The sequence below is a fragment of the Acanthochromis polyacanthus genome, chromosome 9 (assembly GCF_021347895.1).
Source record: "Acanthochromis polyacanthus isolate Apoly-LR-REF ecotype Palm Island chromosome 9, KAUST_Apoly_ChrSc, whole genome shotgun sequence".
NCBI classification, from domain to species: domain Eukaryota; kingdom Metazoa; phylum Chordata; class Actinopteri; family Pomacentridae; genus Acanthochromis; species Acanthochromis polyacanthus.
In genome coordinates, this window is record NC_067121.1 from 12,598,549 (window position 1) to 12,612,686 (window position 14,138).

At 37.8% G+C, this 14,138-nt stretch overlaps 1 protein-coding gene across 7 annotated transcripts in view; it reads right to left on the minus strand.

Moving 5' to 3' along the window:
• The window catches only part of tmem68 (transmembrane protein 68), a 57,834-nt gene that overhangs the window by 18,559 nt on the left and 25,137 nt on the right, over window positions 1–14,138 (minus strand). For 4 of the 7 annotated variants that reach the window (XM_051953409.1, XM_051953410.1, XM_051953408.1 and 1 more), the window contains exons 6-8: window positions 12,921–13,114; window positions 8,121–8,181; window positions 562–701 (exon numbers count right to left, since the gene is read on the minus strand). In XM_051953409.1, coding sequence (XP_051809369.1) covers window positions 562–701; window positions 8,121–8,181; window positions 12,921–13,114 — 395 coding nt within the window. Of the gene's footprint in view, window positions 1–561; window positions 702–4,023; window positions 4,141–8,120; window positions 8,182–8,251; window positions 12,460–12,920; window positions 13,115–14,138 lie in introns of those variants that run through there. The other 3 variants (XM_051953412.1, XM_051953413.1, XM_051953411.1) reach the window with 3 other exon arrangements.

Sequence of the window (14,138 nt, forward strand, 5' to 3'; positions counted from 1 at the left end):
TTTTGTCATATTTACAAAAGCCCAAGAGGACATACAACAGATAAGAAAAAAAAGTTTGGTCTTTTTGATAAAGACCAATCAAAAAATATGTAGATATAAAACGTCTAGGGAAAGTATGCAAAAGTCAACTTAAACTGGTTTCATGACCATAACACTGAGTTCTGTGGACTTCACTTGCCTCCCCCGGCCCTAGATCTGAATTTTTTAGAACACTGTGGAATGTGGTAGAGCGGGAGTTGGCCAGCATGAATTTGCCGTTGACAAATCTGTACAAATTATGTGACGCAATCGTACCAAAACAGAGTGGAGTATAAAAGAAGTGTCTTAAGCAGTTTGTTTTCATTTTCGATTACAGATGAATATATTTAGAATTTAGTATTTGTCTTTTAATTGTCTTGTGTTATATTTGACATCTTTTAAATCTATATGTCAACTATTGTTTAGTTTTGTGAAAAGCAGATATGTTTCAACAAGTGAAAGAGAACAGAGGCAAGTAAGAAAGATGCAAAGAAATAAAGAAAGGAATGTGTTGCAGCATTGTCATAGTTATGACTCACTCACTTTTTCTGCCAGCTCTCCAGCATTTATGTTTGGGTCATACGGGATGGGATCACCAAGAAAGGTTCGAAATTTGACAGGAAATCCACCATAAACAGGAGCTACAGGGAGACGAAACCTCTCATACACCCAGCGAAAAAATCCTGCTCAGAAGAGACAAAAAAGAACACAGTAGATGGAGAAGTATCAAGGGATTAGATCAGACTGCAGACAATGGCAAATATATGTTATCATCAGATTTACATTCATCACAGTTAACCCTTTAAGCTGCAGTCAATTCCAGCCGTTTTCAGTACAAAAAAAATCGCTAATATTCTATTTTTAAATTAAAAAAATGACGAAAAATACAGGGAATATTGGACACGCATCGCGAAGTGCATTTCCTTGAAAACGACCGATTCGTGGATTTTATACCGACTTCAGTGCATGTTTTGGACAAAATAGTTTACTGGCTTGTGTCGTCTGGATGTAAAAGGTTGGATTATGGCCGTTTTTTGTGGAATATTTTTTCTGTGTGTAATAATGAAACCGGAAATGTGAGTCGCGCTACTGTGTCTTTAAAAAAGCAGGTCAGTGGACTGATACAGTCAGTTAAGGTTCTACCATCACTAAATGCTTCCATCTCCACAAAGTTCTTCAGCAAATGGAAGCATGCAGTGCTCCAAAATCTGCTGGTAGCCGACTGGGCTGATTTTGGACTCGATTATGCATAGTGGACAAACACCAGTAGATTTTATGGCAGCCAAATCATCACTGACTGTGGAAACGTCACATTAGACTTTAAGCAACTTTGGTCCTGTGGCTCTCCACTCTTCCTTCAGACTCTGGGACCTTGATTTCCAAAACAAATGCAAAATTTTTCGAACTTGGGACAATTTAGCAATGGTCCACTTTTTCTCTTGCTTCTGACATTGTTGGGGGTTCAGGAGTGGCTTGCCAATGGGAATTTGACATTTGTAGCCCATTTTCCAGACACGTCTGTGCATGGTGGCTTTGCATTCACTGACTCCAGCCTCCACCTACTGCTTGTTAGTCTCCCCAGCATTCTTGAATCTTCTTTTCTTGGCCATCCTCTGAAGTCTTCAGTTATCCCTTTTGCTTGTGCACCTCTTCCTACTACATTTACCTTTTACCTTTACATTAATATTCTTTGACACAGCGCTCTGTGAAAAGTCAGCCCTTACAGCAATATACTTTTGAGTCTTATCCCTCTTGTGGACGGAGTCAATGATTGTCCTTTGGACAATAGTCTTCCCCATGACTGAAATTGTGTATACTCAACCAGATTGTGAAATGAAAGGCTATGTGCAGGTGTTTTTCAGTTAATTAGTCGATTAAAGCTCATCTCAGGACTGTGAGGGAGTGTCTAGGTGTCCTTGATTGATATCTCTGTGGCGCTGAAATATTCAAAATGCTTTAAGGTGGATTTTGGGGGTCTCATGAGCTGTAAACCATTATCATCAAGGTTAAAGCAAATAAAGGCTTGAAATACTTACTTTTCTGTGAAATGAGTCTAGCAAATATATAATTTTCACTTTGAACAATGTCTCATGAAAAATGAAAAACACGGAACTTTATATCTATCTATCTATCTATCTATCTATCTATCTATCTATCTATCTATATATATATATATATATATATATATATATATATATATATATATATATATATATATATATATATATATATATATATATATAGTGCCTTGTGAAAGTATTCGGCCCCCTTGAACTTTTCAACCTTTCGCCACATTTCAGGCTTAAAACATAAAGATATAAAATTTTAATTTTTGTCAAGAATCAACAACAAGTGGGACACAATCGTGAAGTGGAACGAAATTTATTGGATATTTTAAACTTTTTTAACAAATAAAAAACTGAAAAGTGGGGCGTGCAATATTATTCGGCCCCTTTACTTTCAGTGCAGCAAACTCACTCCAGAAGTTCAGTGAGGATCTCTGAATGATCCAATGTTGTCCTAAATGACTGATGATGATAAACAGAATCCACCTGTGTGTAATCAAGTCTCCGTATAAATGCACCTGCTCTGTGATAGTCTCAGGGTTCTGTTTAAAGTGCAGAGAGCATCATGAAGACCAAGGAACACACCAGGCAGGTCCAAGATACTGTTGTGGAGAAGTTTAAAGCCGGATTTGGATACAAAAAGATTTCCCAAGCTTTAAACATCTCAAGGAGCACTGTGCAAGCAATCATATTGAAATGGAAGGAGTATCAGACCACTGCAAATCTACCAAGACCCGGCCGTCCCTCTAAACTTTCACCTCCAACAAGGAGAAGACTGATCAGAGATGCAGCCAAGAGGCCCATGATCACTCTGGATGAACTGCAGAGATCTACAGCTGAGGTGGGAGAGTCCGTCCATAGGACAACAATCAGTCGTACACTGCACAAATCTGGCCTTTATGGAAGAGTGGCAAGAAGAAAGCCATTTCTCAAAGATATCCATAAAAAGTCTCGTTTGAAGTTTGCCACAAGCCACCTGGGAGACACACCAAACACGTGGAAGAAGGTGCTCTGGTCAGATGAAACCAAAATCAAACTTTTTGGCCACAATGCAAAACGATACGTTTGGCGTAAAAGCAACACAGCTCATCACCCTGAACACACCATCCCCACTGTACAACCATGGTGGTGGCAGCCTCATGGTTTGGGCCTGCTTTTCTTCAGCAGGGACAGGGAAGATGGTTAAAATTGATGGGAAGATGAATGGAGCCAAATACAGGACCATTCTGGAAGAAAACCTGTTGGAGTCTGCAAAAGACGTGAGACTGGGACGGAGATTTATCTTCCAACAGGACAATGATCCAAAACATAAAGCCAAATCTACAATGGAATGGTTCACAAATAAACGTATCCAGGTGTTAGAATGGCCAAGTCAAAGTCCAGACCTGAATCCAATCGAGAATCTGTGGGCAGAGCTGAAGACTGCTGTTCACAAATGCTTTCCATCCAACCTCACTGAGCTCGAGCTGTTTTGCAAGGAAGAATGGGCAAGAATTTCAGTCTCTCGATGTGAAAAACTGATAGAGACATACCCCAAGCGACTTGCAGCTGTAATTGCAGCAAAAGGTGGTGCTACAAAGTATTAATGCAAGGGGGCCAAATAATATTGCACGCCCCACTTTTCAGGTTTTTATTTGTTAAAAAAGTATAAAATATCCAATAAATTTCGTTCCACTTCACGATTGTGTCCCACTTGTTGATTCTTGACAAAAAATTAAAAATTTATATCTTTATGTTTGAAGCCTGAAATGTGGCGAAAGGTTGAAAAGTTCAAGGGGGCCGAATACTTTCACAAGGCACTGTATATATATATATATATATATATATATATATATATATATATATATATATAAAAGGGCTTGGACTTCAGCGCGCTAATTTCGATTAATTAATTACAGCAAAAATAATGTGTTAAATAAATGAATGCATTTAATCACACCTGGCACACTAGTAGTTTTGATGAACACTCCAGCCCAGTAGGTGGCAGTAATGAACCGAAAGTCTGTTTGCAAGCCATGAAGAAGGAGTCCAGGAAGCACTGAGTGACGTCAGCGCACTGGTGAACGGTGAAGGAAGATGAGATTAGGCTACTGATAATAGGAATAAAAATGGCGCAAGAGGACACCCCTGGCGTACAGAGAGTTGAAACGTTATCAATATACATTTTAAACAGTAACAAATTTGAAGGCATTAACATATTTCAAAGAGAACTTAAGATAACACAACTTGCAGACGACACAGCCCTTTTCTTAAAAGATGCCAAACATGTAAGCCCAGCTATTGCCCTGGTTGAAGAATTTTCTGGAGCCTCAGGGTTACAATGAAATAAAGCAAAATGCGAAATGCTTTGTCTATATAACGCCGACGCTTCATCTATTTGCAATATTTCTATTTAAAAAAGTGTTAAATATTTGGGTATTAACCTATGTCATAACATAGAGGAATGGCAACAACAAAATTTCGTTCTAAAAATTAAAAAAACTCAGCAAATTTTAAATATGTGGTTACAGAGAGATATCTCCCTTTTCGGCCGTGTTCTATTAAGCAAAGCTGAAGGCATATCTAGACTTGCTTATCCAGCACTTTCATTGTATGTTAAAGACTCTACTTCTACGGACATCAACAAGCTGCTGACTAACTTTACTTTGAAAAATAAACACCACCACCTGAAGAAGAATGTCCTCACAGGTCCTAAGGAAGAAGGAGGCATTGAAATGCTGGACTTCTTTGATCTGAATTACACCTTTAGAGTTAAATGGCTGCAAGAGTGCATTACGAAACCTAATTCGTTGTGGTATTTTATCACTAATAATATTTTCGAAAAGTTAGGAGGGCTACGTTTTTTATTGAGCTGCAACTACTGTGTGTCAAAACTGTCAGTTAAACTTTCAAATTTCTATAAACAAGCATTACAGGGTTGGAAACTTTGCTACAATCATAACTTTTCTCGTCACAAATGCATCATCTGGAACAACTGCTGTATTCTCAAAAAGAACAAATCACTTTTTTCTCAATCTTGGATTGATAAAAAAAATATTTTTGTTAAAGATCTTGTAGATAATGATGGTAAAGTATTGCAATATGAAAACTTCATTCATAAATTCCAATTCCCAATTCAATACAAAGAATATAAAGCAATCTCCCAAAGTTTGCCAGCAGGACTTCTTCATCTTATGAAAGGCCACCAGATGGCGCCAAATCCAACAACTAACACATCTGTTTGTATCAATTTCCTTGACAAAAAATGCAACAATAAAAAAATAAGAGAATCTATACAGACAACAAAACGAACCCAACTTAAATGCAAAGCCAGATGGAATTTACAGTTTCCTGATATTAACTGGAAAAAAACATGGATGATGCCATTCAATTACTGTATAAACAACAAAATTAGAGAAATTCATTTTAAAATTATACATAGATATTACTCAACAAATGAAATGATATCAAAGTTCACTGACATTGACTCAAACTGTTGTTTTGGTTCATTAGCCACAGAAAATATCATCCACCTCTTTTTTAATTGTACTAATACAGCTAAATTATGGCGAGATATTGAATCTTATCTATCACTTAAATTCGCAACACCAATAAATATGACCTTTAAACACATCTTGACTTATTTTCACCACAAAAATAGAAAGATTGCTAAAATAGTAAATGCATTTATATTATATGGAAAATATCACATTCATCAAGCAAAGTTTTCAAACTCAAAAACCAATATTTACTGCATTTTTGACTGACAACAAAATACTTTGACTCATTGAAATGTATAACAAACAAAAGATCCACTGACTTGTGTAATATTTTTGAAGAAATTATGTAAATCTGTTTGTATTCTCCTGTTTGTCTACTATTGTCATATTTATCTATTGATTTATTTATTTTTATTAGTATTTTTTCCCCCTTTGAGTTTGTCATTTTTCTTTTTTCCTTATTGGTAACGTTAAAACGAAATGAAGTCAATGTATGTGTAAATACATCCCACTGTAAATAATGTATATAGACCCTTTATTTGTTTACAAACATTGTGACGTTTTTGTGGGCGGGGCTTATGCTGGAGGCAAAAGCGGAGCGAGAAGTCAAGCGGGACTGGGAGTATATAGTTTGCGCTGCAAACTCGAGCATTTTTAACCCGTTAAACTTCAGTGTACCGCCGGCGGTACACTTACTAATTTGCATAGGAATTTAAAGAATGTCCGAAGGCTGCAAACACTATATGCCGATGGAAAGCTTAGATTCTCATGAATCCGCCGGTATAAACCACTTTCAGATGTGATTACCACAGCGGGTAATATAAACACATTTGTCCGACAAACAACAAATATCCATCCATCCTTTCTCTGTACACGGCTTTAACGTACACAGCGCGACTCACATTTCCGGGTTCATTATTACACACAGATGAAAATATTCCACAAAAAACGGCCATAATCCAACTTTGGACATCCAGACGACACAAGTCAGTAAACTATTTTGTCCAAAACATGTCTTGTCCACGAATCGGTCGTTTTCAAGGAAATGCACCTCGCAATGCGCGTCCAATATTCCCTGTAGAATATTATTGATTTTTTGCACTGAAAATGGCTGGAATTGACTGCAGCTGATCGTCTCTGTCCAGTCTTTTCGCCTCAGTGCATTTAACCACAACTGTCTTTGTTCCCTCTGAGCACGAGTGTTCGGTGGAATCCTATAAAACTTTAATTTGCGTTCGCCAATGTCATTCCTCCTATTCTGGCATCCAAAAACACAGCAGGACGACATTTTAGAAACGTTAATAGAGCCTAGTCCTTCAGTCTTTCGCCTTTCGGTCACGGCCGCGGGCTTCCTCTTTTGCCTCCAGCTAAAGCTGTGACGTCATTCGTGACGTGGGTCATTAAAGGGTCTATATGCACAATAAAAAAAAAAAAGATGAGATTAGGCTTGTTGTGCAGAAAGTTTTCTTGTAAAAATCTTCCTGACGGACACTTGTATTAAAGCGTGATTGTGTGTAAATTGTGCAACAGAGTTTTCTTATCACCGTAGCACTTTAAGCCAACGGTAAAACATGTTGCTGTTAGCACCAGAGCTAACACTAGCTACAGCAGTCATGCTAATGGCGAACAGTGTAGCCATCTAATAACAGACCACTTTTCAAGTCAGTGTTTGACAAAAAGTCTTAAAATCTTGAATATTATCACTGTAATTGCACAGTGATTTCACAGTAATCTGTGAATGTAGTAGACATGAAAAATGCAAATAAATATAAATGATACAAACAAGTTTGTTGTTTAAGTTATTACTCTGTCGAGGCTCCGCCTCCTTGGATGCAAAATAAACAACAAAAATATCTGTAACCTGATTATGAACTTTTTGTTTTTAAGAAAATTACATCAAAATTTATATTCCAAAAAAAATAAACCATTTATCAGACCCAGAATCTATGAAAACAGAACGAATCTGTGGATTTTCAACTTTTTGAAGGTCCTTGAACTACTTATGCTGATGTTATGAGCCATACAATGGAAAAAACAAAAACAAAAAACTAAATGCAGGCTTGAAATAATCAAATTCACTTTTTTCTATATGTCCCATTTTAAATATTTTATGATTTTTAAATTATAAACGCATATATCTATTCATTGAGTAAGCTGTCAACCACAATTTTATTTGAATTGAAAAACTTCACCTATTGTGTCAAAAACTGCTATTTGACGGTGCAATTAATTGTGACTAATTAATTACAAAGCATGTACTTAATTAGATTAATTTTTTAAATCACGTCCAACACTAACATATATATATATATATATATATATATACATACATACACACACAAATATATACACACACAACTAATTATATAATAATATATAATATACACCTAATTATATGAGATGCACCAGGACACCACTTGACTCTAATAAAGTGTCCAATAAAGTGTCCAATGATCTTTGTGCCTGCGTCTTGTGTGAACTTGAAGGTGTAATCTATAATGCCATCACTTATCAGCTTGTTGATATTATTTTACTTTAGCCTTCTTTTCATACTTACTGAGAGTTCCCAGAGATCTGAAGCCTTCCCGCACATTCTGAGTAAACATTGGAATTACTGGCTGTAAGACAGAGGAAAATTTAAATGAATAGAGAGGTGGGTTTTCTTCCATGAAATTCTAACACAGAAAGTCTAGGGAGCATTTTATTGAAACTGAATCCAGTACCAAATGCACTTCTCAAATCCAACTGAATGCTTCTGTAACCCTTTGATGTGCAGTGTGGGTCAGGAGATACCCATTTTCCATTGGCTTTGGGTCACTTTTGACCCATGTTCACATCAGTGGGTTAAATCTCATAAAACTTAGCACTCCTTATTCACAGGTAACAAAAGTTGTACACCAATCACCCACAACATTAAACAACCTGTTGCCATAGTGAGGGCAACAAAGAGGACTAAAATGCTGTAGACGAGACCACAGAACATAGAGTCAATGCAACTTCAATAAAAATTACTGGAATATATGAACAAATGTTGGAAAACAGCTGAAGAGTTCAAAGCAGGGAGAATCCAAAGTCAGAAAAAAGTAAATCTAAAAGATAAAATAATATAAATTCAGGAAGTGGTAACCAAAAGGAAGAAAGCAGAGACACAAAGCACAACATAGAGACCTGAAGGAGATATGCAGGAAAGGATGAAGCTAAAAATATGGATGGACAACTAACAAGGAGAATGACTGGACTATAAATGCACAAGGGACTATTTGGGAAACAAGACACAAGTAAAATGGATTAGGCAGGAGAAACCCCGCCCCCCCCAAAAAAAAAGGTCAGGAGCAAAAACACCAAAAGGTTAAACTGGTGCCATTATACCATGATTCACTTCGCCTGCCAGTGGTTTTAATGTTGTGACTGATTGTGTCAATAGGTTGAAGCCAGTCAAAGTTTCTGTTCAGTTCTATGATCCCCTGTTGTTGGGAGGGAAGCCAGAAACGAAATACTAAAAGTAAATGCAACATTATTGTAGATAGCCCTAATGTATGGTCAGAAACTGTAGCTTTAACCTAAAAATTAACTGAGCGGCAAAAGACCTGAAGTGCTAATTAACTGGGACTGCACAGTGGTATAGTGGTTAGCACTTTTGGCTCGCAGCTAGAAGATCCCTGGTTGGCGTCCCGTGGAGATTGCATGTTCTCCTTGTACATGCATGGGTTTTCTCTGGGTACTCTGGCTTCCTCCCACAGTCTAAAAATATGCTGAGGTTAATTGATGATTCTAAATTGCCTGTAGGTCTGAATGAGAGTGTGATTGTTTGTCTGTATACACACTTGGACAAAATTGTTGGTACCCCTCAGTTAAAGAAGGAAAAACCCACAATTCTCACTGAAATCACTTGAAACTCACAAAAGTAACAATAAATAAAAATTTATTGAAAATTAAATAATCAAAAACAGCCATCACTTTTGAATTGTTGATTAACATAATTATTTAAAAAAACAAACTAATGAAACAGGCCTGGACAAAAATGATGGGACCTCTATAAAAGATTGAAAACTATTTGACCAGAGTGACATGATTAACTCAGGTGTGTCATTTAATAGACATCACAGGTGTTTCCAAACTCATAATCAGTCAGTCTGCCTATTTAAAGGGAGACAAGTAGTCACCCTGCTGTTTGGTGAAAAGGTGTGTACCACACTGAACATGGACAACAGAAAGCGAAGGAGAGAATTGTCCCAGGACATCCGAAAAAAAATGATAGACAAACATCTTAAAGGTAAAGGCTATAAGACCATCTCTAAACAGCTTGAAGTTCCTGTGACAACAGTGGCTCATATTATTCAGAAGTTCAAGACCCACGGGACAGTAGCCAACCTCCCTGGACGTGGCCGCAAGAGGAAAATTGATGACAAATTGAAGAGACGGATCGTTGGAATTGTATCCAAAGAGCCCAGAGCAACCTCCAAAGAAATTAAAGGTGAACTCCAAGGCCAAGGTACATCAGTGTCAGATCGCACCATTCGTCGTTGTTTGAGCCAAAGTGGACTTCATGGGAGACGACCAAGGAGGACACCACTGCTGAAAAAAACTCATAAAAAAGCCAGACTGGAATTTGCAAAAATGCATGTTGACAAGCCACAAAGCTTCTGGGAGAATGTCCTTTGGACAGATGAGACCAAACTGGAGCTTTTTGGTAAGGCACATCAACTCTATGTTCATAGACTCAAAAACCAAGCATACGAAGAAAAGAACACTGTCCCTACGGTGAAACATGGAGGAGGCTCAGTAATGTTTTGGGGCTGCTTTGCTGCATCTGGCACAGGGTGTCTTGAAAGTGTGCAAGGTACGATGAAATCTGAAGACTATCAAGGCATTCTGGAGAGAAATGTGCTGCCTAGTGTCAGAAAGCTTGGTCTCAGTTGCAGGTCATGGGTCTTCCAACAGGACAACGATCCAAAACACACAGCCAAAAACACCCAAGAATGGCTGAGAGAAAAGCGTTGGACTATTCTAAAGTGGCCTTCTATGAGCCCAGATCTGAATCCCATTGAACATATGTGGAAGGAGCTGAAACATGCAATTTGGAGAAGACACCCATCAAACCTGAGACAACTGGAGCTGTTTGCTCATGAGGAGTGGGCCAAAATACCTGTTGACAGCTGCAGAACGCTCATTGACAAATACAGAAATCGTTTAATTGCAGTGATTGCCTCAAAAGGTTGTGCAACAAAATATTAAGTTATGGGTACCATCATTTTTGTCCAGCCCTATTTCATTAGTTTGTTTTTTTAAATAATTATGTTAATCAACAATTCAAAAGTGATGGCTGATTTTGATTATTTAATTTTCAATAAATTTTTATTTATTGTTACTTTTGTGAGTTTCAAGTGATTTCAGTGAGAATTGTGGGTTTTTCCTTCTTTAACTGAGGGGTACCAACAATTTTGTCCACGTGTGTATGTGGCCCTGCGACAGACAAGCGACCTGTCCAGGGTATCCCCTGCCTTCGTCCCAAGTCAGCTGGGATAGACTCCAGCCCCCCGCGACTCTAATGAGGATCAAGCAGTGTATAGATAATGGATGGATGGATTATTAATTGATATTACAGAACGGCTACGCAATAAAGCAATAAATAACAAAAATTCCACATACAATAATCAGCAATAAAGCACAGTCCCCTCACATTGACAGTTATAAGGTATATATCAATGACTACCTGCTTTATAACTCAATTTGTTGTAAAGCATTATTAACTGCACATAACTAATGAAATATATATATAAACATATATGATATTAAACATATCACTGCTCACATTTTCAGACATGCATGTGTGAAATCATAAGCTGAAGTGCATTATAACACAGTAATTTCATATTTTACCAGTTTTATTCATTATAAACAATTCTAAACTTCCAAGTCATTACCAATCAAGTCACATTATGACGTAAAGGTGTACTGATAAATACTACTCATGACTGACAAAATATTTGTTAGTTATTCCACTGAAAAGGGGCGCTAAAGAAAGAAGTACATTTTGTACAAATTAATAATACTGAAAAACGTGGGAAAAATGTTTAATATATACACTGAACAAAAACATAAATGCAACACTTTGTTTCTGCTCCCATTTTTCACACGCTGAAGTAGACCTTTTCTAGGTACACAAAAGGTTTGTTTCCCTCTATTTTTATTCTCTATTTTTCCTCTCTATTTTGTTCACAAATTTGTCTACATCTGTGTTAGTGAGCACTTCTCCTGTGCCAAGATAATCCATCCATCTCACAGGTGTGGCATAACAAGATGCTAATCAGACAGCATGATTATTGTATAGGCCTAATAAAAGGCCACTCTAAAACGTGCAGCTTTATTGTATCTGGTGGAACCACCATTTGCCTCACGCAGTGCAACACATCTCCTTCACATAGAGTTGATCAGGTTGCTGATTGTGGCCTGTAGAATGTTGGTCCACTCCTCCACAATGTTGACATCAGCAAACTGCTCACCCCACAACGCCATACACACTGTCTGCAATCTGCCCTGTACAGTGAAAACCAGGATTCATCCTAGAAGAAAACACCTCTCTAAAGTGCCAGACGCCATCAAATGTGAACATTTGCCCACTCGAGTCGGTTCCGACGACGAACTGCAGTCAGGTTGAGACCCCAATGAGGATGGCAAGCATGCAGATGAGCTTCCCTGAGATGGTTTGTGACAGTTTGTGCAGAAATGCTTTGGTGATGCAAACCAATTGCTGCAGTAGCTGTTCGGGTGTTCAAACAATCTTGGAGGGGAAGATGCTGGATGTGGAGGTCCTGGGCTGGTGTGATTACATGTGGTTTGTGGTTGTGAGGTTGGTTGGACGTACTGCCAAATTCTCTGAATGCCTTTGGAGACAGCTTAAGGTAAAGAAATGTACATTTAATTCACAGGCAATATCTCTGATGGACATACCTGCAGTCAGCATGCCAATTACACGCTCCCTCAAAGATTGCAAAATCTGTGGGGTTGTGCTGTGTGATAAAACTGCACATATTAGAGTGGCCAACTAAGGCACACCTGAGCAATAATCATACCATAATACATAACAGCAGTGTGCGATTGTATGTCACACAATACACACAGTTTACTTCTATTACAGAGAACTCCATTATGATCGATATATTTCTAGTTCAAACAAGTTATACTTTTCACATGCAAAGGATGGAATACATTGGCCATGAGAACCAGTGTTTCAACGATTTGTTAATATATTTAAAAACATTTTCAACATTATAAACTTCAACTGCACTGCATCTGCAGGTATCTTAAAAAAACAGTGTAAAGTATTGTGGCATTAAGTGAAACTGAAACAACGCACCACTTGAGAGTCAATGGCGACCTGAGCAAAGCCTTTGCGTTTACCCCAAAGAAGAGGGTAGGTCTCATCACTGAACAGAGCTTCCCGCACCCCGCCTGGAGAAATCCCCAACAGGTGGCCATTCCTCAGAGCCCGCACACACTCCTCCTGAGGACCATGAATCACGCTGAACACTTCCAACAACAATTTGAAACCTAAAGGAAGAGTATAGGAATAGAAAAGAATTCAGATAAGGCTGGCACTAAAAAAGTAAGAAAAGGATTATCCACACCAATACCTAAATCCAAACATATTTCATATTTAGAATTTTAAACACAAATAAACACTGTTTAATAAGTTTTAAGTTCGTTCCAAACACAAGATCTCATACCTACACTTAAAGTATCATTATAATGGGTGACTTGCAGTGACTCTGCATATTTTTAACTTTAATTTGTGTTGTGAGAATTCTGTCTTATCTTATTCCTAATCTTTTTCAAACACTATTTATTTATGTATGTGTGTACATATCTTTAAAATTGTGTTTTCCTTACCCAGATTTTTACTTTTTTTAACTATGCATTTGCATGGGTATCATGGCTGTCTAGCATGGCTTTTTAGACAGCCACGATGTCCATGTCTTTCTTGGATATGTTGCTTGTGCATGTCCTCAATAAATAATATTAGGCCTCCACAAAATGCACTTCAGTACATGACCAGTGGGGGCACAATCAGAAAGCAGCACATTTTGGCTATAACAGAATATAAACCTTTTAATGCGTTCCCTATATTGTGAGACCCTGAAATTAACGGCGGGACTATCTACGATGTGGCCACTGTTCCATTTTCTCCCATGTCCTTAGCATCAACAATATTGCAACAAATTAAATAGTGACCACTGATCTTGTTTATGTTGCAGAAAAGCAGATGTTTAGGCTAGTACTTGGGTTATTACACTCAATGCAACTAGTATGCAGGAAAACACACTCAACAAAAATATAAATGCAACACTTTTGCTTTTGCTCCCATTTTTTATGAGATGAACTCAAAGATCTAAAACTTTTTCCACATACACAGTATCACCATTTCTCTCAAATATTTCTCACAAATCTGTCTAAATCTGTGCTAGTGAGCACTTCTCCTTTGCTGAGATAATCCATCCCACCTCACAGGTGTGCGTTAGACTGCCCACAATAAAAGGCCACTCTGAAAGGTGCAGTTTTGTTTTATTGGGGGGTG